Below are 25,844 nucleotides of genomic sequence, written 5' to 3' on the forward strand. Positions count from 1 at the left end.
GTGGCATTCGAACAAGTTAAACAAAATTTGACTTGGAGTTCAATAACATTAATTACCAGAAAGCACGATGTCTAATAGTGAGAGCAGCCAATCTGCTGCACTTACTAAAAATAGTTTTCAAAGAAAAAGCTCAGTCAGTCAAAGAAATCTTGCTTGTAGCACATGCTTTTACAACACTAAATGTGGTCTCTGCATCATATAATCCCTCAGTGAGACTTTTTCTTGGATTTTTGGTCACAGTTATACATCTTCAAGGGACTTTTGTGAAGGGGGAAAAAAGCCCCATACTCTGGCAGAAGACCTGAGGCTGTTTGCACTGCTTTGTAAACATCTGTAATATATTTCTTGATTTACAAAATACAGCGTTCGAAGAAACTGCATTCAGCCACATGATAAGCATATTTTTAGCTCTGTAATATGAGCAGTGTCATGCAGGTCATTCATAAGGAAATGCTAATGTCCCCATCACATGCAGGAGTGGATCTGATAAGGAACAATCGGATAAAAACAACATGCAAAAAAGCAAAATAAAATAAATAGAAATGTAAATACAAGTGAAGAAAGTTAAATAATCATACGAAAAAAAATGTGACCCTCCTGGAATAGACCTCGAATCGATATGCTTGCTTCTTTGTACTCATATACCTGCATGCATGCTGGGACATGTGCAAGGGGGACAAAATAACCCAAAAAATACAATCAATCATTATTTAATATGTGGCAGAATTTACATTTAGTCACCATGCAAGCCGATAAAGTGATGTTCTGTTCTACAAAACCATAATACGTTAATTGGGATGTCGAATGACTCAATGGGCTGCTGTTTATTTTTATTGCAGTACAGTGTGTAAAGGACTGGTTATTGTTTCAACCATCCAAAGGACAAAAAAGAACAGAGATTTTATTTTATGCACTGTATTTCTCCACATTGGTATTGCCAAGGACAAGTCTTTTCCTCTTCCTGATTGACCGTGTACAAAAAACTAAACCACGGGATGAGGTTTCGCATTTTGGTGTATTTTCCCAGTAAAAAGCCGCTTCATTGACGTTTCAATTATCCTGTATTCTGTGAGATTTTTGTCGCTTTTTTTTATTGATCTACATCAGTTCATGGTGAACGGTGTTTTCTAACACAAAAAAAAATAACCAATTAATAAGTACTGCACTTAATGCAGCCAGGCTCTCAGGTAATCTTTATTGCTCTTGAGTAGCTACTCTTGCTATTCCCTGCTGTAATCCCTGCTGCACGTATTGGCTTGATTTACATTCTGTTTTGCATTTGCCGCTGAGGCCAGGTTTGAAAGGAAAATGAGTTGACAGTTCTGTCTAATATCAATCTATTCTTTGTCTTTTTTAGGGAAATAAATTCTTTTAAATGTGCATGTTTCACCTGTTCTTTCACTTATTTTAATTTATATACACCTTGAACTTACACAACAGAATGTGTTGTTGATAATGATATTGATTTTTCTCTACAGTACTTTTAATATTTATTTGAGAACACTGTAACAAATAATGGCCATAAAACAAAATAATTGACTACAAACTAAACAAGACTTCTGCCTGGTCTCTGAAACCTTTTGCACATTCAGAACACCGACTCTAGAGAATCCTGTACACTTAAACTATGTTAACACAGCTGACTGAAAACCAGCACATCGGCAACATTCCTTATGATTGCAAGCAAAAGCCGCTTTATGGGCATGGATAAAAAGGCTGTTGATGTGTTTGTCATTGGGTGAATGAGATGTGTGTGTGTGTGTGAAAGGATGGTTTAAGGGCGATAACAGTGTACCAGTACAGGTTAGTCATAGTATAAACTCATAGTTTGTTTTCATATTTTTCTGGATTAGAAAATGGCCAGTGGTTTGAGAGTAAAGCCTTTTTCTGTTGGAGGGATTCCTCACTTATTAAAAGCTGGTTCTAAATATTGATCGTCATGCTTAAAGCACAACATTAATTTTCTTGATTGAACTTCAATATCAGTTACGCTCTAACCATTTCATTGTAATCACTAACGCATATCAATAAAGGAGAAACACTGCCATTAATTTTGACATTGGATCAGAAGATTTGCAGATGTACAGGGTGGATCAAAGTCTGATGGTACTTTCTGTGTTCATAACTCCATCGATTTTTAACAGGGATTTACAACGCCACCGGATGAAATGCAGTCCCAAGCCTGTCAAGGCTGATACTCAGAACTATGAACCCTGAATTCTTGCCACATTATCTCTTTCTTTTGTTTCAACAACCCTTCAATTAAAAACAAGAAACAAAATCTGAAAGTCTACAAAACTTGGATGCTTCTCTGTATTTGTGTCGGATGGATGACACCCACCAGTCATGTGGCCTAAAATGGCATGCCCGCAGTTTCAAGTAATGTGTGCATGGCATCACATGAGAAGCTTGAATACATTTACACGACATCCAATTCCTTAACCACTTAATCATATCAGAGTTGTGGTTGGGCTGCAGGCGAGCTCAGTGGTCCTAAGGTACCTCTGTCAGTGCGCCCCAGGGCAGCTGTGGCTACAATGTAGCTTGCCATCGCCAGTTGTGTGAATGTGTGTGTGAATGGGTGAATGACTGAATGGTAGTGTGACGCGCTTTGGGGTCCTTAGGGACTAGAAAAGCGCTATACAAATGCAGGCCATTTCCTTTACCATTTTACCCCACTGGACTGACCATCTCAGGTCCTTTAAATGCATATTTTTACTGCAAAAAAATATTTTTTTTTAAAAAAATTCCTCCATGTTATTTCTTTGTTACTTTTCTTAATGGATGTACATTCTGTATTGGTTTTAGTTTTGTACATGTGTGTACGGGCTTTGAAAAAGTTTGTTGATCTTGTTTTTGAAAAGTCCCTATGAATAAATATGGTCTGCTTGCTTCCATCTGTAGGTACTGTTTTCAAAAGAAGATCAGTTCTTTCTTTTCAAACAAGAACGGCTTTTACGGATGGTTACCAATCAATCACGTCTCTATATAAACCCATGTAATTATCGCTGCCTTCATGTCTTGAGGCATTTCCATGGGTAGCAACACTCTCTCAGCTATTTTTTGCAATCTAAAGTGGAAAAGCAGTAAAATAACAGAAAATGGAAAATCCTAAAGTATAAAAACAACTTGTACATATATGCATAGATTAAAAGATTGAACCTCAAGTTAGACAAATCGCAGATCAAACTAAAAGCCCACAGAAACATGCATTTAGTATTTGTTTGCTTCTTTTGCTTCAGTAACTAGCTGCAGTGCAGGTCTGTTCCTACAGGAGAGAGGACGGTGCTAATGTGCACTGATTTGGACTCTAAACCACCCTCCCAGAAGGATAACAGTATGCACTGGCCACAGGCGTAACACTGTTGTCCATATTTTCTTCCACAGAAAGACAACACTGTGAGATTTGAATGGACTAGTGCGGAGACACAGCTGGAGGAAACAGGGGAGATCCTAATAAAAAGAGCTGTAGATGTGGTAAACACCCCTGTGGTTTGCCGTGTTTCTAACCCCATCAGCTTTGCCATCAGTGACCCTGTTATACAAAACTGCTTCACGCCCAGTAAGTATCATGTGCTATCACCTGTCCATTTTTATTTCACTCATCTCCAAATGAAATACATTTCAACTCCTGTTGTTTTATTCTGAAGCTGATCCAAGTGGCGTCTGGATTCCTGTGGTGGTGTGTATACCACCGCAGCATTGCCTGTGGGCCGTAGTTCAGCAACTGAAAAATGTTTTTTGCATATTTGTCTTGTCTTGACACCAGGTTTTCATTCACCTTTTTAAAGATAAAACATGTAATAATTAAAAATAATAATTTCCTTCAGATTTGATGAACTGACACGTGGCTGTTGAGAGCTTTTCTAGCATGACTGTTCTTAATTTGTCATGAAATTCCTCTTTATTTCTTTGTCTTTCAGGCTCTCAGGGTGATTGTGTGTACGCTGCAACAGGATCAAGCTTAACTGTGCCACTTAGATATGAGTTGAAGGAATCAGATAACCTGAAATGGTTCAAGGACACAAGAATAATCTTTTATCGCAGACAGAAACAGGTGATCACAGGGAAAAATGATGCTGTTGATTCAACTGGATCACTAAAGCTGACACAACTCACCAAAGACAAGTCAGGACGATACAGACCAGAGGTTATAAATGAAGATGGAATGAATGTGGGGGGAAACTTACCGAGTGTACGTTTGTGTGTATTAGGTAAGTAACAACATATTATACATACATTTTTCTGGTTATGTAAATATGCAAATATATTTCATAACAAGTGTGTTGATGGATCAGAAGCTGTTTAATTTTTACATTTTTGTCAACAGAAAATGTTTGATATTAATATAAAGTCACTGTTCAGTTTGGTTTTGCAACAGTTTTATTTATTTATTTTTATTAATACATCATTAGCAGAAGTTCATATAATGTTATTTATTACATTTTGTTACCTCAGACCGTGTGCAGAAGCCCAGCGTGACGATGACGTGTACAGACTCTGACTCAGTCAGCTTTACTTGCAATGCTGGTCAGGTGAGGACAATATTTAATATTTTATTGATATCTCATGTTCCTCAAATAGCTACTTATAATTAAGCTGTTGAAGAATCTGTAGACAAAGGCCTCATTTCTCCTCTGCTGAAACCTGCTGAACTGGGGTGGATCCAGAGAAATTTTCTTAAGGTGGCATGGAAATCAAATGGGATGGCAAAATCAAAGTGTTAAAAAACAAAACAAACCAAAAAATCGTGTTTGCAGGTGTTACATGTGGTTAAAATGATTCAAATGCAGTAAGTATACACGTCTCGTATAAATATAGTCTATAACAGGGGTTCTTAACCTTTTTTACCTCGGGGCCCAACTTTTCCACTACAAAGTGGCCCGAGGCCCATTCAGATAATAACACTGTATTGAAAACAACTGATGTTGCTTTTAGTTTGATTTATATGTAATAACTAAATCAAACCTTCATTTTAACAGTTAAAATCTCGTCAAATAAACATGATGATGACATGATGCAATGTAATAATCACAAAGACATTTATTCATTATGTGTATGTGAACCTGCAATAAAAACAAAATGCCAAACAGGTTAACGATTCATGCACCAAATCAAACTGCAAATAGAAATTGAAAGGCTCAAGTCAGGGTTAATAACACACAAACATAATAATTAATAATTGAGTTTTACTACAGCTAAAGAGATAAGAAAAAAGGGGGAAATAGAAATTGGATAAATAATGTAGTGATAAAATAAATACATTCAAAATAATTTTCTAATGAAATAAATAAATAAACCCTTATAAAATTTAAGTAAAGTGCAAATGAAAATATAGTCTTATAATCTGTGAGTGAATTTGAAAGTTGCTTCAGCAGTAAACCTTTTTTCATTGGCAGAACCAGAAGTTACTCTTTATATTTGAGACAAATGAGCAACAACAAACAAGCTGCAACTCCCCTTTTATGCTCACCTCTTAATGAGACACTTGAGCCTGCCTCTGAGACACGGTCAGATGCAGTCTGGGTGGAATAGGGGAAAGGCTCCCTCTCAGAGTAGCTTCCAGTGTTGCTCTGAGTCTGTTTCAGGCTTTGGTCTTGGTTGTGGCCACAATAGAAAATCCCGATTCACACAGATATGTAGTTGTGAATGGGAGAAGGAGTTTCACAGCTCTCAGTGCCAGACACAGGTACTCCTTTGAGACAGCAATCCAGAAGGAGCCCAGACCCAGTTTGCCCCACTGCAACTTTAAAGTGCTGTCGGTGAAAGTTCCCGAATCTGGGATTCCAGATGTGAGGGCAAAGCAACATCATTTTAAATGGGATCCACTGGAAATGGGTCCAAAATCCACATGTCCTTCTCTGGGATCCTCAGGGAAACATTCATCAAATTTCTCTGTCAGTGGTGAAAGGTGCTGACAGACAGAGTCACTGATCTTCACCTGAGGGGATTTTTCCAAGATGTGAGACAAAAGTGGAAACATGTCCATCCTCTTTTCCTGGGCCCTCTTAGTCCACAAAGCAAGTTTACTCTTGAAAGCTTCAACTTTGTCTGTAACAAACGACATGCTGCTGTTTCTCCCTTGAAGTGAGATGTTCAGCTGGTTCAGCAGTGAAAAAATGTAACAGAGGTAGGAAAGCTTTGAATTGGCATAATAATGTGCAAGAGGAGATGTTCTCTGCGTAGGAAAAGACCTCATTCCTTAGTTCAAACAAATGCTTGAGGACCAGTCCTCTTGAAAGCCATCTCACCTCACTGCGGTAGAGCAGCTGGACATGATCTGCTTCCATGTCCTCACAAAGCTTGGCAAAACATCTGGAGTTCACAGCATTATTTTTAATGAAATTGAGAGTTTTCACACTTACATCCATCACCTCGTGGAACTCTGGTGACATCTCTGTTGCTGCTGCTGTAGGGCGTTCACAGTGGAGAAAACAGTGGGTCCGTTTAGCTTCTGGTGCACGGTCAAGAATCTCCCTAATGAAGCTGTGGTGCCTGCAAGTCCTTGAAGCTGCACCATTACTGTACACCCCAACACAGTTCTGCCAGTCCAGGTCGTTCTCAGTGAAACATTCCTGAGCCGTGGCTCGAGTTGGTAGCAACATGCAAACTGCTGTCCCAGTGATAACAAACACCAGCAGCAATGCACCATTCGTGACATCAGCGGGCTCCTCTAGTTGCAAAGAGAAAAATGGACTACTTTTTATTCTTTCCAGAAGCTGATGCTGTATGTCTAAGGCCATGTCTGCTAAATGGTGGCTCACATTGTTGTTAGAGTGGGATGGTCAGTAGCTTCTTTGCAGCAGCCTCTCCGATCATCTCATGGCACATATGTACAGCGGCAGGCAAAATCAACTCCTCCGCTTTAGTGAAAGACTTTTTACTCTGTGCCACAAGTCTGGACACGAGGTAGCTAGCCTTTAAAGCACATTTAGATTTACCAGTCAGTGACTGATCTCTGTTTAATGTTTTAGCTGAGTTTGTGCTTCTGTGAGGAACCACTCTCTTTTACTCGCCTTGATAATTGGAGCATTTTGAAATGGACTCAAAGTCCTCTAAACATCTGTTTATAGAGACTTCCTTATCCTGGTAGAGATTTAACTCTGGTGCTGATGAAAGCACTTAGATGTGGTTATGAATTTTGGTTGTCAAACTGCCATTTCTTTCTTTTTGTAATGAGGGGAAGAAGTGACAATATTTACACAGATTATAAAAAGCATGAAAAAGAAAGGAAAAGCAGAGTGTGAGGGAAAGAGATGGAAAAGACTGTTGTCCATATTTTCTTCCACAGAAAGACAACACTGTGAGATTTGAATGGACTAGTGCGGAGACACAGCTGGAAGAAACAGGGGAGATCCTAATAAAAAGAGCTGTAGATGTGGTAAACACCCCTGTGGTTTGCCGTGTTTCTAACCCCATCAGCTTTGCCATCAGTGACCCTGTTATACAAAACTGCTTCACGCCCAGTAAGTATCATGTGCTATCACCTGTCCATTTTTATTTCACTCATCTCCAAATGAAATACATTTCAACTCCTGTTGTTTTATTCTGAAGCTGATCCAAGTGGCGTCTGGATTCCTGTGGTGGTGTGTATACCACCGCAGCATTGCCTGTGGGCCGTAGTTCAGCAACTGAAAAATGTGTTTTTGCATATTTGTCTTGTCTTGACACCAGGTTTTCATTCACCTTTTTAAAGATAAAACATGTAATAATTAAAAATAATAATTTCCTTCAGATTTGATGAACTGACACGTGGCTGTTGAGAGCTTTTCTAGCATGGCCCCAACAACGGCCCCAACAATAGAGACACTTTGGACACTCATTCCCCCACCTCTCCCCCCTCCATAGAGCCATCACCACCTTCAATCTCTTCACCTGCAACACCCCCCTCCTCACCCCACACAAAAGAGGATTTCACACCACCTCCTCCCACCACAACTCTTCATATTCATGAAGCAGATGTGAGGAAGCAGTTTAAGAATCTGAATGCTCGAAAAGCTCCCGGCCCAGACGGTGTGTCTCCTGCCACCCTCAGACACTGTGCAAACGAGCTGGCCCCAGTGTTTTCTGGCATTTTCAACTCCTCACTGCAGGCATGTCATGTGCCTGCCTGCTTCAAGTCCTCCACCATAATCCCTGTCCCCAAGAAACCTAGGATCACTGGACTAAATGACTACAGACCCGTGGCTCTGACATCTGTGGTCATGAAGTCATTTGAGCGCCTAGTTCTCTCCCATCTCAAGACCCTCACGGCCCCCCTCCTGGACCCCCTGCAGTTTGCATATAGAGCCAACAGGTCTGTAGATGACGCCATCAACATGGCCCTACACTTCATCCTGCAGCATCTGGACTCCCCAGGAACCTACGCCAGGATCCTGTTTGTGGACTTCAGCTCTGCCTTCAACACCATCCTTCCAGACCATCTCCAAGGCAAGCTTTCCCAGATGAATGTGCCTGATCCCATCTGCCGGTGGATCACTGACTTCCTGACGGACAGGAAGCAGCATGTGAGGCTGGGAAAGAATGTCTCGGACTCCCGGACCATCAGCACCGGCTCCCCTCAGGGCTGTGTTCTTTCTCCTCTGCTCTTCTCCCTGTACACCAACTGCTGCACCTCCACCCACCAGTCTGTCAAGCTAATCAAGTTTGCAGATGACACCACCGTTATCGGACTCATCTCGGACGGGGATGAGTCTGCCTACAGGAGGGAGGTTGAACGTCTGGTGTCCTGGTGCAGCCACAACAACCTGGTGCTGAATGCCCAGAAGACAGTGGAGATTACTGTGGACTTCAGGAAGCACACAGCTCCACTCCCCCCCATCATCCTGACTGACACCCCCATCACCTCTGTGGACTCGTTCCGCTTCCTGGGTACCACCATCACCCAGGACCTGAAGTGGGAGCCCACCATCACCTCCGTCATCAAGAAAGCCCAGCAGAGGATGTACTTCCTGAGGCAGCTGAAGAAATTCAACCTGCCAACACGGACGATGATGCAGTTCTACACTGCAATCATCGAGTCCATCCTCACCTCCTCCATCACCGTGTGGTACGCTGGAGCCACTATCAGGGACAAACAGAGACTGCAGCGTGTTGTGCGCTCTGCTGAGAAGGTGATTGGCTGCAGACTCTCATCTCTGCAGGACCTGTACACCTCCAGGACACTGCGGCATGCAGCTCGGATCTCAGCTGACCCTTCTCACCCTGGACACAGTCTGTTTGACCTGCTCCCCTCAGGCAGGAGGCTCCGGTCCATTCGCACCAGAACCTCTCGCCATAAGAACAGTTTCTTCCCCTCTGCTGTCGGACACATGAACAATAACCATATGACTGTTCCCACCACTAACACATGACCCTACGCTGTGTCACTGCATCATTCCATGTTTGGCACTGATCACCACCTGCACTCATGTATATATCATGTATATATCTATCTATCCACTTAGCACTTTTAATTCTTATTCTTATTTTTATATTTTTATGACAGTATGTTTGCACTGAAGCACCGCAGCAATTTCCTAATGTTGTAAACCTCCTCAACATCTGGCAATAAACCCTTTCTGATTCTGATTCTGATTCTGATGACTGTTCTTAATTTGTCATGAAATTCCTCTTTATTTCTTTGTCTTTCAGGCTCTCAGGGTGATTGTGTGTACGCTGCAACAGGATCAAGCTTAACTGTGCCACTTAGATATGAGTTGAAGGAATCAGATAACCTGAAATGGATCAAGGACACAAGTGTAATCTTTTATCGCAGACAGAAACAGGTGATCACAGGGAAAAATGATGCTGTTGATTCAACTGGATCACTAAAGCTGACACAACTCACCAAAGACAAGTCAGGACGATACAGACCAGAGGTTACCAGTGAAGATGGAATAAATGTGGGAGCTTTACCAAGTGTGCGTTTGTGTGTATTAGGTAAGTAACAACATATTATACATACATTTTTCTGGTTATGTAAATATGCAAATATATTTCATAACAAGTGTGTTGATGGATCAGAAGCTGTTTAATTTTTACATTTTTGTCAACAGAAAATGTTTGATATTAATATAAAGTCACTGTTCAGTTTGGTTTTGCAAGTTTTATTTATTTATTTTTATTAATACATCATTAGCAGAAGTTCATATAATGTTATTTATTACATTTTATTACCTCAGACCGTGTGCAGAAGCCCAGCGTGACGATGACGTGTACAGACTCTGACTCAGTCAGCTTTACTTGCAATGCTGGTCAGGTGAGGACAACTATGAGTCTGTTTCATTTACATTTCAGGTTTCAGGTCAGAATATTTTTCAAAGAGTTGAACCAATAATTGTGAGTTTGGAGACAAAGTTTTCGTTATTTCAGCCTCGCTGAGCTGCTGTGAGCAGCTGTTCTGTTTTATATGAGGAGGTTATAAAATGGTCCAAGTTTAGACATCTTGATCCTCCAGAAGATTCAACTCCACTTACTGATAAAGGCACTGAAATGTGCTTAAAATGTCTGTGAAACCACTAGTATGGGCTCAAAATGTGGTCATAAATATTTTGTACTTGTAAAAAAGAATTTGTGTGTGCGTAAAAATGATTTGTATGTGTAAAAAAGAATTTGTGTGTGCGTAAAAAAGATTTGTGTTTGTAAAAAAGATTTGTGTGTGCGTAAAAAAGATTTGTATGTGTAAAAAAGAATTTGTGTGTGCGTAAAAATGATTTGTATGTGTAAAAAAGATTTGTGTGTGCGTAAAAAAGATTTGTGTGTGGACTTAGAAAAAAAAAACCCTGCAAGTTACAAGTACGGATTTTTGACCCTATTTTTCTTCCCTTCATCTGATTGGTCAATGTCATGTCAATCACAAATGTAACAATCCAATCAGAGAACAGATGGGTTTGGCTGTCGAGGGGCGCTTTTTTTGAACTGCAGGTCTTTGAAGGGAATAAATGCCCTTTTACATGCCAACCCAGCATTTTCCTTCATCACCACGAAGGAAAACAGTCTGTGGTCGTCCGAGTTTGGTGATTTTTGTGTCACAGGTCTACGTGTTTAATACAGGGACTTCCACAGCCTTTTCAACAGCGCTGCGGACCGCGGGGTGGGGGCGGGCAGTGTTTTGGAAATGACAGTCTTCATTACAAAGCTTTCTTCGTTATGAATTAGCATACATGTTTTTATTGAACATTTGAAGAACCAGCAAAAAAAAACAAACTCTTGTAGAGGACATAAAGTCAGAGATAGAAAAGACAAGGAGCAGGTGCATCTAGTACAGGTAGAGCTGCTGCAAAAACCCACAGAGCCCAGCAGCCAGCGTAACAAATTCTAGATCCTTTGCTTTTAGTTAGCAGTTAGCATTAGCAGCGTATCCTGCATCCGATGTGAAAGGACTTTTATGCTGCGCACTGTGACTCACAGCAATGGTCCTGGGTCAGCCCTGACTTTGTGTTAAACTAATCCTAAAGTAATAATGTTATTTCTAACCACTGATATACCACAACTTTTTCCTTTCAACAGCTACTGAAAGTTAGGGGACCTAGCTGCTATCGGATATTTATATCGCGATCCTCCAGCTTCAAACGGTATCACCCTTCAAGGACCTGCAGTTCAAAAAAGCGCCCCTCCACAGCCAAACCCATCTGTTCTCTGATTGGATTGTTACATTTGTGATTGACATGACATTGACCAATCAGATGAAGGGAAGAAAAATAGGGTCAAAAATCCGTACTTGTAACTTGCAGGGTTTTTTTTTTCTAAGTCCACACACAAATCTTTTTTACGCACACACAAATTCTTTTTACACACACAAATCTTTTTTACACATACAAATCTTTTTTACACATACAAATATTTTTACGCACACACAAATTCTTTTTACACACCCAAATCTTTTTTACACATACAAATCTTTTCTACACATACAAATCTTTTTTACGCACACACAAATTCTTTTTACACATACAAATCTTTTTTACACATACAAATCTTTTTTACGCACACACAAATTCTTTTTACACATACAAATCTTTTTTACAAGTACAAAATATTTATGACCACACTTTGAGCCCATACCACTAGCTCTATCGTCAGCAATACTTTTACTCATGTTTCTTTATTTTTTGTTGTATTTTCTGAGTTCAGACACACAGAGTCAGTATGTAAATCATCAGATCCTAAGAACATTCACACAGAAACTGCTGAATCCACAAGGTTTGGATTGGTGTTTCTTCATACTACACATATGTTACTTAAAACTGATCTCTGTTTAATGTTTTAGCTGAGTTTGTGCTTCTGTGAGGAACCACTCTCTTTTACTCGCCTTGATAATTGGAGCATTTGAAATGGACTCAAAGTCCTCTAAACATCTGTTTATAGAGACTTCCTTATCCTGGTAGACATTTAACTCTGGTGCTGATGAAAGCACTTAGATGTGGTTATGAATTTTGGTTGTCAAACTGCCATTTCTTTCTTTTTGTAATGAGGGGAAGAAGTGACAATATTTACACAGATTATAAAAAGCATGAAAAAGAAAGGAAAAGCAGAGTTTGAGGGAAAGAGATGGAAAAGACTGTTGTCCATATTTTCTTCCACAGAAAGACAACACTGTGAGATTTGAATGGACTAGTGCGGAGACACAGCTGGAGGAAACAGGGGAGATCCTAATAAAAAGAGCTGTAGATGTGGTAAACACCCCTGTGGTTTGCCGTGTTTCTAACCCCATCAGCTTTGCCATCAGTGACCCTGTTATACAAAACTGCTTCACGCCCAGTAAGTATCATGTGCTATCACCTGTCCATTTTTATTTCACTCATCTCCAAATGAAATACATTTCAACTCCTGTTGTTTTATTCTGAAGCTGATCCAAGTGGCGTCTGGATTCCTGTGGTGGTGTGTATACCACCGCAGCATTGCCTGTGGGCCGTAGTTCAGCAACTGAAAAATGTGTTTTTGCATATTTGTCTTGTCTTGACACCAGGTTTTCATTCACCTTTTTAAAGATAAAACATGTAATAATTAAAAATAATAATTTCCTTCAGATTTGATGAACTGACACGTGGCTGTTGAGAGCTTTTCTAGCATGACTGTTCTTAATTTGTCATGAAATTCCTCTTTATTTCTTTGTCTTTCAGGCTCTCAGGGTGATTGTGTGTACGCTGCAACAGGATCAAGCTTAACTGTGCCACTTAGATATGAGTTGAAGGAATCAGATAACCTGAAATGGTTCAAGGATGCAAGTGTAATCTTTAATCGCAGACGGAAACAGGTGATCACAGGGACAAATGATGCTGTTGATTCAACTGGATCACTAAAGCTGACACAACTCACCAAAGACAAGTCAGGACGATACAAACCAGAGGTTATAAATAAAGAAGGAATAAATTTGGGAGACTTACAGAGTGTGCGTTTGTGTGTATTAGGTAAGTAACAACATATTATACATACATTTTTCTGGTTATGTAAATATGCAAATATATTTCATAACAAGTGTGTTGATGGATCAGAAGCTGTTTAATTTTTACATTTTTGTCAACAGAAAATGTTTGATATTAATATAAAGTCACTGTTCAGTTTGGTTTGCAAGTTTTATTTATTTATTTTTATTAATACATCATTAGCAGAAGTTCATATAATGTTATTTATTACATTTTATTACCTCAGACCGTGTGCAGAAGCCCAGCGTGACGATGACGTGTACAGACTCTGACTCAGTCAGCTTTACTTGCAATGCTGGTCAGGTGAGGACAATATTTAATATTTTATTGATATCTCATGTTCCTCAAATAGCTACTTATAATTAAAATTAAGCTGTTGAAGAATCTGTAGACAAAGGCCTCATTTCTCCTCTGCTGAAACCTGCTGAACAGGGGTGGCTCTAGAGAAATTTTCTTAAGGTGGCATGGAAATCAAATGGGATGGCAAAATCAAAGTGTTAAAAAACAAAACAAACAAAAAAAACGTGTTTGCAGGTGTTACATGTGGTTAAAATGATTCAAATGCAGTAAGTATACACGTCTCGTATAAATATAGTCTATAACAGGGGTTCTTAACCTTTTTTACCTCGGGGCCCAACTTTTCCACTACAAAGTGGCCCGAGGCCCATTCAGATAATAACACTGTATTGAAAACAATTGATGTTGCTTTTAGTTTGATTTATATGTAATAACTAAATCAAATCAACTTCATTTTAACAGTTAAAACCTTGTCAAATAAACATGATGATGACATGATGCAATGTAATAATCACAAAGACATTTATTCATTATGTGTATGTGAACCTGCAATAAAAACAAAATGCCAAACAGGTTAACGATTCATGCACCAAATCAAACTGCAAATAGAAATTGAAAGGCTCAAGTCAGGGTTAATAACACACAAACATAATAATTAATAATTGAGTTTTACTACAGCTAAAGAGATAAGAAAAAAGGGGGAAATAGAAATTGGATAAATAATGTAGTGATAAAATAAATACATTCAAAATAATTTTCTAATGAAATAAATAAATAAACCCTTATAAAATTTAAGTAAAGTGCAAATGAAAATATAGTCTCATAATCTGTGAGTGAATTTGAAAGTTGCTTCAGCAGTAAACCTTTTTTCATTGGCAGAACCAGAAGTTACTCTTTATATTTGAGACAAATGAGCAACAACAAACAAGCTGAGACTCCCCTTTTATGCTCACCTCTTAATGAGACACTTGAGCCTGCCTCTGAGACACGGTCAGATGCAGTCTGGGTGGAATAGGGGAAAGGCTCCCTCTCAGAGTAGCTTCCAGTGTTGCTCTGAGTCTGTTTCAGGCTTTGGTCTTGGTTGTGGCCACAATAGAAAATCCCGATTCACACAGATATGTAGTTGTGAATGGGAGAAGGAGTTTCACAGCTCTCAGTGCCAGACACAGGTACTCCTTTGAGACAGCAATCCAGAAGGAGCCCAGACCCAGTTTGCCCCACTGCAACTTTAAAGTGCTGTCGGTGGAAAGTTCCCGAATCTGGGATTCCAGATGTGAGGGCAAAGCAACATCATTTTAATTGGGATCCACTGAAAATGGGTTCATATCCACATGTCCTTCTCTGGGATCCTCAGGGAAACATTCATCAAATTTCTCTGTCAGTGGTGAAAGGTGCTGACAGACAGAGTCACTGATCTTCACCTGAGGGGATTTTTCCAAGATGTGAGACAAAAGTGGAAACATGTCCATCCTCTTTTCCTGGGCCCTCTTAGTCCACAAAGCAAGTTTACTCTTGAAAGCTTCAACTTTGTCTGTAACAAACGACATGCTGCTGTTTCTCCGTTGAAGTGAGATGTTCAGCTGGTTCAGCAGTGAAAAAATGTCACAGAGGTAGGAAAGCTTTGAATTGGCATAATAATGTGCAAGAGGAGATGTTCTCTGCGTAGGAAAAGACCTCATTCCTCAGTTCAAACAAATGCTTGAGGACCAGTCCTCTTGAAAGCCATCTCACCTCACTGCGGTAGAGCAGCTGGACATGATCTGCTTCCATGTCCTCACAAAGCTTGGCAAAACATCTGGAGTTCACAGCATTATTTTTAGTGAAATTGAGAGTTTTCACACTTACATCCATCACCTCGTGGAACTCTGGTGACATCTCTGTTGCTGCTGCAGGGCTTTCACAGTGGAGAAAACAGTGGGTCCGTTTAGCTTCTGGTGCACGGTCAGGAATCTCCCTAATGAAGCTGTGATGCCTGCAAGTCATTGAAGCTGCACCATTACTGTACACCCCAACACAGTTCTGCCAGTCCAGGTCGTTCTCAGTGAAACATTCCTGAGCCGTGGCTCGAGTTGGTAGCAACATGCAAACTGCTGTCCCAGTGATAACAAACACCAGCAGCAATGCACCATTCGTGACATCAGCGGGCTCCTCTAGTTGCAAAGAGAAAAATGGACTACTTTTTATTCTTTCCAGAAGCTGATGCTGTATGTCTAAGGCCATGTCCGCTAAATGGTGGCTCACATTGTTGTTAGAGTGGGATGGTCAGTAGCTTCTTTGCAGCAGCCTCTCCGATCATCTCATGGCACATATGTACAGCGGCAGGCAAAATCAACTCCTCCGCTTTAGTGAAAGACTTTTTACTCTGTGCCACAAGTCTGGACACGAGGTAGCTAGCCTTTAAAGCACATTTAGATTTACCAGTCAGTGACTGATCTCTGTTTAATGTTTTAGCTGAGTTTGTGCTTCTGTGAGGAACCACTCTCTTTTACTCGCCTTGATAATTGGAGCATTTGAAATGGACTCAAAGTCCTCTAAACATCTGTTTATAGAGACTTCCTTATCCTGGTAGACATTTAACTCTGGTGCTGATGAAAGCACTTAGATGTGGTTATGAATTTTGGTTGTCAAACTGCCATTTCTTTCTTTTTGTAATGAGGGGAAGAAGTGACAATATTTACACAGATTATAAAAAGCATGAAAAAGAAAGGAAAAGCAGAGTTTGAGGGAAAGAGATGGAAAAGACTGTTGTCCATATTTTCTTCCACAGAAAGACAACACTGTGAGATTTGAATGGACTAGTGCGGAGACACAGCTGGAGGAAACAGGGGAGATCCTAATAAAAAGAGCTGTAGATGTGGTAAACACCCCTGTGGTTTGCCGTGTTTCTAACCCCATCAGCTTTGCCATCAGTGACCCTGTTATACAAAACTGCTTCACGCCCAGTAAGTATCATGTGCTATCACCTGTCCATTTTTATTTCACTCATCTCCAAATGAAATACATTTCAACTCCTGTTGTTTTATTCTGAAGCTGATCCAAGTGGCGTCTGGATTCCTGTGGGTATATTTCATATCTTATATGAAATGAGGAGCAATTAAACTTCACACAATGAACTAATTTTTTTATCTATTTCTAGTCCCACTTTAACATGCCAAATAGAATTTGCTGTTATTCTTCACCATCAGATCTTTGTATTTGTTTTGTGGTAATCTTTGTTGCTGTCATTTGTTGTGTCCAGACCATACAGAAAAAGCAGATTCAACAAAAGCGTAAGATTTTTTTAAAATCTTACGTTTTTTACCTAGAAATGCAGCCAAGGCGGGGGTTTTAATAAAAATGTCAAACTATTTACAGAACAATCAGGTGTTCTGCATCAAATAAGATGCCACACAAATTATTTGTGCCTCTCCAAAAAATAATTTCTTTCTACTATAAGCTAAAGGAGAACATCACAATCCTGATGCCTGCAGGCCTGACAGCAGGGGGTGTATCACTCCTGCTGTTTTCCACCTGGAGACAGCGTTTACACTGTAATCTGCCTTTGGTGGCTTTTTGTCAGCAGCTGTGACATTCTGCAGTCGCCTTATTGTTCTGACACACAAAACAAAACTATCCACTACAAGACACAATAACTACACAACACACTAACTACACACTCCAAAAACACTAAACGTCACAAATGTCTCACATCTCAAAATTCGCTCTCTCTCTCACCGCCATCACTCCTAAAACTTCTCCACTCTTCCTAAACAACTTAATGCCATATTATTTGCCATATCATTTTTTGGTTGGTCGACATGGCATGTTTTTTCATCAATAGGAAAAGGGGTGTTTTTTGTTTCGTTTTTTTTTTTTGGGGGGGGGGGGGGGGGGGGGTAAGCAGAGAGTGCTTGCTAGCGCTGTCCTTAGACAATAAACGTTATGATGGTATTCAGGAAAAAACATCGCATATATTTTTTTATCATGACTTTGGTTTTATGTGGCCTGTCAACACAATTTAAAAAGTGGTATATAGCATCTTATTGCTATGTTATCTTAAATTGGTCATGTGACTGGTTTACCATGACTACTTTATTCTACCTCAGCCAATCAGCAGCATTTGTGCGATTGTTTCGCCTCTCTAGCTCCCAGTAAGAAGAAGACAGCTTCAATCGTCTGTGTGTTGAAAAATAGTAAGATGTCCACACTGCATTTTCTTTTTAGCAATGGTAATGGTGTTGAAATGATAGTTAGATTACTAATTACTGTAAAAAGTAATGCCATTTTTTTTTTTAACGCAGTTATTCCCATCACTGGTGGCAGGGCCGTATACTTCACTATAAGCTCTATAACTTTTATATACTATATCCTCTTTGAGTATTGAGGTAATAAGTTCAAACATTTTTCTTCAAGTTTAGCCATCGTAATGAATTTCACAGTGCAGTACTGACATTGGGATTAAACAAACCGGGCTGAACATCAGGCTACAGATGTCACATAAATCATTGTGTCAAAGAAAGAAACTATATTATTTACTGATACAGAAAAAAATATTATTTCATAATTTAGAATTGCATTATTTTAAATAGATCTACCAAACTTAAAATCCTATCAGCAACCAATCAACCCAGCATTTGCAATATTAAAGTTTATTTAGGTAAACAAAATTAAATAACCTGGATAACCTGGATCCAGCTAGGTTTTCTGCAGCTTAAGCTAGCTCATATGCTCATTGTGTATCTTTTACTACATGGTCAGAAATCATCACATGTTGCAGAAATGACCTTTTTTGTGACTGGGTGGTCTGGGTTTGATTTCTTTTTTTTTTTTTTTTTAATCTGAGTGACACCTACACTAGGTGTTCAGAGTTTGTTGATTGGAAAGCAGATGAAATTCGATTCTGGCTCATCCTTGTTTAGCTGACAGCACCACGCCAAAGCCAGGCTCTTAGTAATGGCAGATTTTGCCAGAAATGTTGAAAGTCGATTGTGATGTGAAGACACAGGATGTGTTTTGTCCTGTTTTCCTCCTCTCACACCAATGGGTCGGGGCAGATGACCACTTCTCCCTGAGCTGGAGGATTTTTCCTTCTCACTGTCACCAAAGCTCTTACTCATAGGGTCTCATATGATTGTTGGGGTTTTCTCTGTTTCTTTGGATTAGTGTAGGGTCTTTAAAATATAAAGTGTCTCGCAGCAACTGTTGATGTGATTTGGTGCTGTACTGATAAAACTGAACTGAGCTGATTCTCCCTCTGACCTGTCGTCTATGCTTATTTTAACAGAGGAGGAGGAGCTTCGTTTGCAGATCCCTCAGTAACAGCAGCAACATCAGCAGCAGCTGTAGTGAGCTGGCCTGCAACACTCAAATAACTGATCTCCACCATCATGACCAGCAGCATCCCAGAACCTCTGAGTGAGACAACAGAAAAAATACAATCATTATCCAGCCTCAGTGCTGAGATGAAACAGTGTGTTTAGTGTGGGTTAAACTGGGTTAAATGTGCACACAATAATGGAGCAGGTTAAAGGAAATGAATCCATACAGGCAATCTAATCTAAATCTAAACAAGTGCTAATCAGTATTTGATCAACATTAATGGACTCATTTTTATTAAAGACTCATGTGTTACAGTGTTTTTAAAAGATACATTATTAAAACTACTTTATTATTGGAATACTGTCGTCTACCTTATTTTCCGCACTATAAGGCACACTTAAAATCCTTTAGCTTTCTCAAAAATCGACAGCATACCTTATAATCCGGTGCACCTTATGAATGAATTCTGGTTGTGCTTACTGACCTTGAACTGCTTTTATGTGGTACATGGCGCTCAAAAATCTGTCAAAAATTTTTTTAGTACAAAGCTATGAAGCTGCACTGCTTGATGGATTGTCGGAGCATTTCGGCTACCATAGCCGGGAGCCTCGCAGAGTAGTCTGGGTCCAAAACTCCGCTTCAGGTCCCAAAGTCAAACGAACACTGCAGCATCACTGAGAGTTACAAACTGTCTAAATTCTTTCATCTTTAATAAAATGATCAATGTTGCCACTTTACCAGGTGTAACAATTAAGTTTAACATCCAGGCATCAATGAAAACAGAATTTATTCAATTTAACGGAGTTAGAAGTTAGCAGGAAGTTAGCTCGCTGGTTTCCACCTAAACATGATATAGCATGTTCTGACTGAGAGATGTCTGAAAAAATTAAAATGTACAGCTCTGCTATCACTTCCAACATAAATGAAGACAGAAAACTACATGTCAAACAGTTTAATATCTATTATTGTGCTAAACGTCACATGTTACAACGAGAACATGCAAACCTTCGTTATTAACTGCAGCTTCAACATTGAGCTGCAAAAATGTGTTTCCCGCAGTAACATTTTGACAATAACCTGTTAGTTTATTAAGATAAGATAAGACTTTATTAATCCCTCGGGTGGGTTCCTCTGGGAAATTCGGTTTCCAAAAAAGCATATATATATATATATATATATATATATATATATATATATATATATATTAGGGGTGCAACGATACACAAAATTCACGGTTCAGTTCGGTTCGATACTTTGGTGTCACGGTTCGATATTTTTTCGATACAAAATAAAATGTTCATGCCTTTTTAATTTGTCATTTATTAAAATTATAAATATATATTTTAACTCAAAAGTACAGTTTTTAAATTTAACCCTAACCCTTGTGCGTGGTTTTTATTTTGACAGCGAATGCGCACCTGCGGACCACTTATGTGCAGCCCTGGTTATTTAGCTCATCATATCGCAGCCACAGAAATTCTTTTGTCCATGAAACCATAAAGCTGCACTTTCTTTTTGCCTTATAGTCTGATTTGTCATAACTTCTCCGTTTTGTGGTAAGCTTTTCTTTGGCTGTCACTTCTTCACCCTGACCTGTCTTATTTGGCTCAGCAGAACTAAAATATATATCTGTCTGTGAAGGTTCTCAGTCATCCAGGTCACCGTAGTCAAATATATATCCTGCTGCTTTTACACACGCACTCACATAAGCTCAGCGATTCTCTGCGCGATCAACCTCTCACATGTTTAAGCTTGCTCCGGGAGATTTCACTTGTCATGTTTGCATAGTAAGCTAACAATTAATAAGACGATGTCAGAGGAATTGGTGCACAAATTATCATCACTCACAGATCAGTGCTGTCGCTCTCTATACACAGTTCGCGCGATTGCAAAGTGAAAGCAAAAAAACAAGCGCAAATTCAAACGCGACTTCAATATGTCACATATTGACAGTGGCTCACCGATGCCAATGACATAATTACCCAGCTACATTTCTGAAAGAATGCAAAAGCATTGACATATATTTTTCCTTCCTACAATAGCCCGACGGGCAGGGCAGCGATAGATTTTGGTAAACCGACTGAAAAAAATCGCTAGCCCCGGGACGTCGGGCTAGCGATATTGCGAGCCCTGTATCTGATTGAGGAATCACTCATCTTTGTAAAAGAGAGTTTATTACAGAGAAATGTCTCTTTCCAAAATAAAAGCTATACTATCCGCTTCTTCTGGGCTATATTCTCAGCAGCATATTAAACATATAAGGAGAATCATGTGCTAACAGCTGTCTAAATGACTCGGCTAAAGTTAGTAGCATGCTTGTTGTTTTTGTCTTTGCACTAGGATGATGTCGGCGTAAATGTGCAGTCATATTCGTTGTGTTCCCACTAGTGCTTTCAGGTTAATCTCGTTGAAATGACCTTAACGCCACAACACGGCAAATCTCCGTTAACGAGCTACCCCTGATCGCCCCGTGCATGGGGCTAGACGGCCAACACGTTAACGAGCTAACTGCGCTAACACACTAGTTCCCACCCATGTAATTGAGCATTGCGTGGCACATCCAACATACTGTTTTACTTTAGTCCATGACGCGCTTACCTTCAGGGTCATACGTCACATGAAAACCAAAATAATTCCAAACGCCAGATATGAATGAGGGTGGGGGAGGTTCAATTTGCCATGTAAGGAGAGCTTAACTTCTGTCTCGCTAGCTTGCCCTGCGCTCTTCCTTCTGACAATGCTGTCTGTGTTGAGCGCTCAGTGAATCTGCGTTCGACTACTCCGCCTAGGCTGCACTGTCGAGCCTAGGCGGAGTAGTCGAACGCAGATTCACTGAGCGCTCAACACAGACAGCATCGTCAGAAGGAAAGTTGATAAAATAAATTACAAATTTTGTATTGTTCGATACATATGCGTACCGAACCGAAAGCACTGTATCGAACGGTTCAATATCGATACGAATATCGTTGCACCCCTAATATATATATATATATATATACATACACACACACACACATACACACACAAAGGGGATAAATAGAATAAATAGGAATAAAAATACAAATACAAGTGAACTGCACATTTCAAGTATGGAGTCTATTACACCGTTGACTATTAACAAAAAGTATTGCACAAAAGGTAATTGCACGGTGAAGTGAAGAGGCACTACAGCTTAGTTGTTTCCCCCTCCTTTGTCCTCCTGTCTCCCCTCCCTCTCCCCTCCAGAGAGGAGTTAAACAGTTTGATGGCGTGTGGGACAAAGGAGTTTTTGAGTCTGTTGGTTCTTGTCTTTGGGAGAAGCAACCTGTCACTGAACAGACTCTTCTGGTTGTTAGTGGCCGTGTGCAGAGGATGCCCAGCATTGTTCATAATGTCCAGCAGTTTCTTTGGTGTCCTTTTCTCTGCCACTGTCACCAGAGTGTCCAGCTTCATGCCAACCACAGAGCCCGGCTTCCTGATTAGTTTCTCCAGCCTGGATGAGTCCTTCTTTGCTGTGCTGCTCCCCCAGCACACCACAGCATAGAAAAGTACTCCAGCAACCACTGACTGGTAAAACATCCTCAGGAGCTTCCTGCAGATGTTAAAAGACCTCAGCCTCCTGAGGATTTGGGCTTTTTTGTACAGGTGCTCTGTATTGCATGACCAGTCCAGTTTGTTGTCCACCCACTGCCCGAGGTACTTGTACTTGTTGACCACCTCCACCTCCTCCCCCTCTATCTGAACCGGCAGTGGTCCTGGTCTGGACCTCCCAAAGTCCACAACCAGTTCCTTAGTCTTTGAGGTGTTGAGTTGCAGGTGGTTTGTGTGACTCCATGCGACAAAGTTCCTCACCAGACTTCTGTACTCCTCTTCCTGATTATCCCAGATACACCCCATGATGGCTGTGTCATCTGCAAATTTCTGAATGTGGCATAATTCAGAGTTGTAGCAGAAGTCAGAGGTGTACAGGGTGAAGAGAAGAGGGGACTCTTTCATCAAGTTTTCTCTTCATCTGCACTTTCTTCTGATCTCTTTTCCTGGCGTTCCTTTTTCATGTTTGCTGGCACATTCAATAATGCTGGTACTTCATTCAGAATAGAATAGAATTAGAATAGAATTCAACTTTATTGTCATTGCACATGTCACAGGTACAGGGCAATGAAATGCAGTTTGCATCCATCCAGAAGTGCTTTAGCCATGATATAGATATATTACAATATATATTAGCAATAATATAGATATGTGAGTATATTACAGAATGAGTCTATTACGGTATGTAATATGTACATGGTATGAAATATGTTATGAATATCCTATAACTATAAGTATGTACAGGCTGTAGTGAGTACAAGCTATGTACAGGCTATGAACAGGATATAAATATGAAAAAAACTATACAGAATATGAAATAAAGAACTATACAGAAATATGAGATATACAGCTATACAGAAATGGGAACTATGCAAGTTGTAAACAGTTGTAGAATTAAAAATTATCGTATGATTATTTACACAGAACTATACAGTAGTGCAGTTAAGAGGCTATATAAAGTGCTAGTGTTTAGTACAATCCCTGACAACCTGATTGAGGTCACGAGCCGCTCGTCATCTTAAGCCTGCCTACCAGTTAGAGTCTTCGACCTTTGTAGCGGACAGTCATCAGTGCTTCTTGGGGATGGGCCATCAGTCTCCTCTGAGGGCTTCTCCAAACTGCAGCCTCAGTTCCTGCTCAGGCATCTGCCATTACCAACTAGAGACGCTGTCAAACCTAAATGAGGATGAGGTGTCAGCTGGTGAATTCTAGTGTTAGCCACATTGAGCTGCTGTGGGCAACACGTTTCTTTTTCTCATATTTTTAGTTCATAGAGTTATTTGATCATGAGGAGGCCATAATAAAGTCAAATGATGCTTTTTCCAGAGATGGTTGTCATAGTGCTGCAGCTGCACAAACAAGGTTGTGAAATTGTCACTTACTGCCTCACTTACATGGTTACATGATTATATATATATATATATATATATATATATATATCCATAGGTCCATCATCCTATTCATGTAGCCCCTTCCGCTGGGGTTACTTGCGTAGTAGCATTCCAACAACGCCCTGTTTTCGTCTCTTGCCCACCGATGCCTTCTTGTTCCAGTAGCCCACTTTTCGTCAGGGTGCCCTGGTTCCTCAACACCTGACGCGGACCTTGTTGATCCGGGCGACGTCCGAGCCGGCATGCCTTCATATTTATCTGTCTCGCTCATGTCTGCGGTAGGCTCGCTTAGCATAGGGGGTCTAGCCTTAGGACCCTTACTGGATACAGACGCCCCAGGCAGGAATCGAACTTGCGATCCTCTGCTCCAAAGGCGTGTAGCCTAACCACTACGCATGGAAGCTCCTGTCAGGCATCATATCGGCTAAGATGAACAGGCACATGGGTCAATACATGAGTGGGACACAGAAAGGAATTGGCAAGAATACCAGAGGCGCAAAACACCAGCTACTGGTAGACAGAACAGTCAGCCGAGACTGCAAGACCAGACTGACCAACCTGTGCACGGCCTGGATTGATTACAAGAAGGCCTATGACTCAATGCCCCACAGCTGGATACTGGAATGCCTAGAATTGTACAAGATCAATGGGACCCTAAGAGCCTTCATCAGGAACTCAATGGGGATGTGGCGTACAACACTAGAGGCCAACTCCAAGCCCATAGCACAAGTCACCATCAAGTGCGGGATCTACCAAGGAGATGCTCTGTCCCCACTGCTGTTCTGCATAGGCCTGAACCCCCTCAGTGAGATCATTAACAAGACTGGCTACGGATACCGACTACGGAACGGAGCAGTTGTCAGCCACCTCCTGTACATGGATGACATCAAGCTGTATGCCAAGAGTGAACGAGACATCGATTCACTGATCCACACTACCAGGCTATACAGCAATGACATTGGAATGTCGTTCGGACTGGAGAAGTGTAGTCGGATGGTAACAAAGAGAGGGAAGGTAGTCAAAACTGAGGGGATTGAACTACCAGAAGGCAACATTGCAGACATAGAGGACAGTTACAAGTACCTGGGGATCCCGCAGGCAAATGGGAACCATGAAGAGGCCGCTAGAAAAGCTGCAACCACCAAGTACCTGCAGAGGGTCAGGCAAGTCCTGAGGAGTCAGCTGAATGGTAAGAACAAGATCCGGGCCATCAACACGTACGCCCTGCCCGTGATCAGGTACCCTGCTGGGGTAATAGGCTGGCCAAAGGAGGAGATAGAAGCCACTGACATAAAGACAAGAAAGCTCCTTACCATGCATGGAGGGTTTCACCCCAAGTCCAGCACCCTGAGGCTGTACGCTAAGCGGAAGGAAGGGGGCCGGGGACTGGTGAGTGTCAGCACCACAGTCCAGGATGAGACAACGAACATCCAAGAATACATTGGGAAGATGGCCCCAACTGACCGAGTGCTCAGTGAATACCTCAGGCAGCAGAAACCCAAGAAAGAGGAGGGAGACGAGGAACCATCATGGAAGGACAGGCCCCTGCACGGTATGTACCACCGGCAGATAGAGGGGGTGGCTGATATCCAGAAATCCTACCAGTGGCTGGACAAAGCTGGACTGAAAGACAGCACAGAGGCACTAATCATGGCAGCACAAGAACAAGCTCTGAGCACAAGATCCATAGAGGCTGGGGTCTATCACACCAGGCAAGACCCCAGGTGCAGGCTGTGTAAAGATGCCCCAGAGACAATCCAGCACATAACAGCAGGGTGCAAGATGCTAGCAGGCAAGGCATACATGGAACGCCACAACCAAGTGGCCGGCATAGTGTACAGGAACATCTGTGCTGAGTATAACCTGGAAGTCCCGAGGTCAA

At 40.9% G+C, this 25,844-nt stretch overlaps 1 protein-coding gene across 1 annotated transcript in view; it reads left to right on the forward strand.

The window, feature by feature from the left end:
- Nucleotides 1-25,844, forward strand: part of LOC120720978 — a 77,345-nt gene that overhangs the window by 4,037 nt on the left and 47,464 nt on the right. The window contains exons 3-12 of the mRNA XM_040010960.1: nt 3,388-3,562; nt 3,924-4,214; nt 4,459-4,535; nt 7,292-7,466; nt 9,634-9,921; nt 10,164-10,240; nt 12,567-12,741; nt 13,104-13,391; nt 13,633-13,709; nt 16,471-16,645. Of these exons, the coding sequence (XP_039866894.1) occupies nt 3,388-3,562; nt 3,924-4,214; nt 4,459-4,535; nt 7,292-7,466; nt 9,634-9,921; nt 10,164-10,240; nt 12,567-12,741; nt 13,104-13,391; nt 13,633-13,709; nt 16,471-16,645 (1,798 nt within the window). The remainder of the gene's footprint in view (nt 1-3,387; nt 3,563-3,923; nt 4,215-4,458; nt 4,536-7,291; nt 7,467-9,633; nt 9,922-10,163; nt 10,241-12,566; nt 12,742-13,103; nt 13,392-13,632; nt 13,710-16,470; nt 16,646-25,844) is intronic.

This window comes from Simochromis diagramma, unplaced genomic scaffold (genome assembly GCF_900408965.1).
Source record: "Simochromis diagramma unplaced genomic scaffold, fSimDia1.1 OVJJ01000381.1, whole genome shotgun sequence".
Classification (NCBI taxonomy): domain Eukaryota; kingdom Metazoa; phylum Chordata; class Actinopteri; order Cichliformes; family Cichlidae; genus Simochromis; species Simochromis diagramma.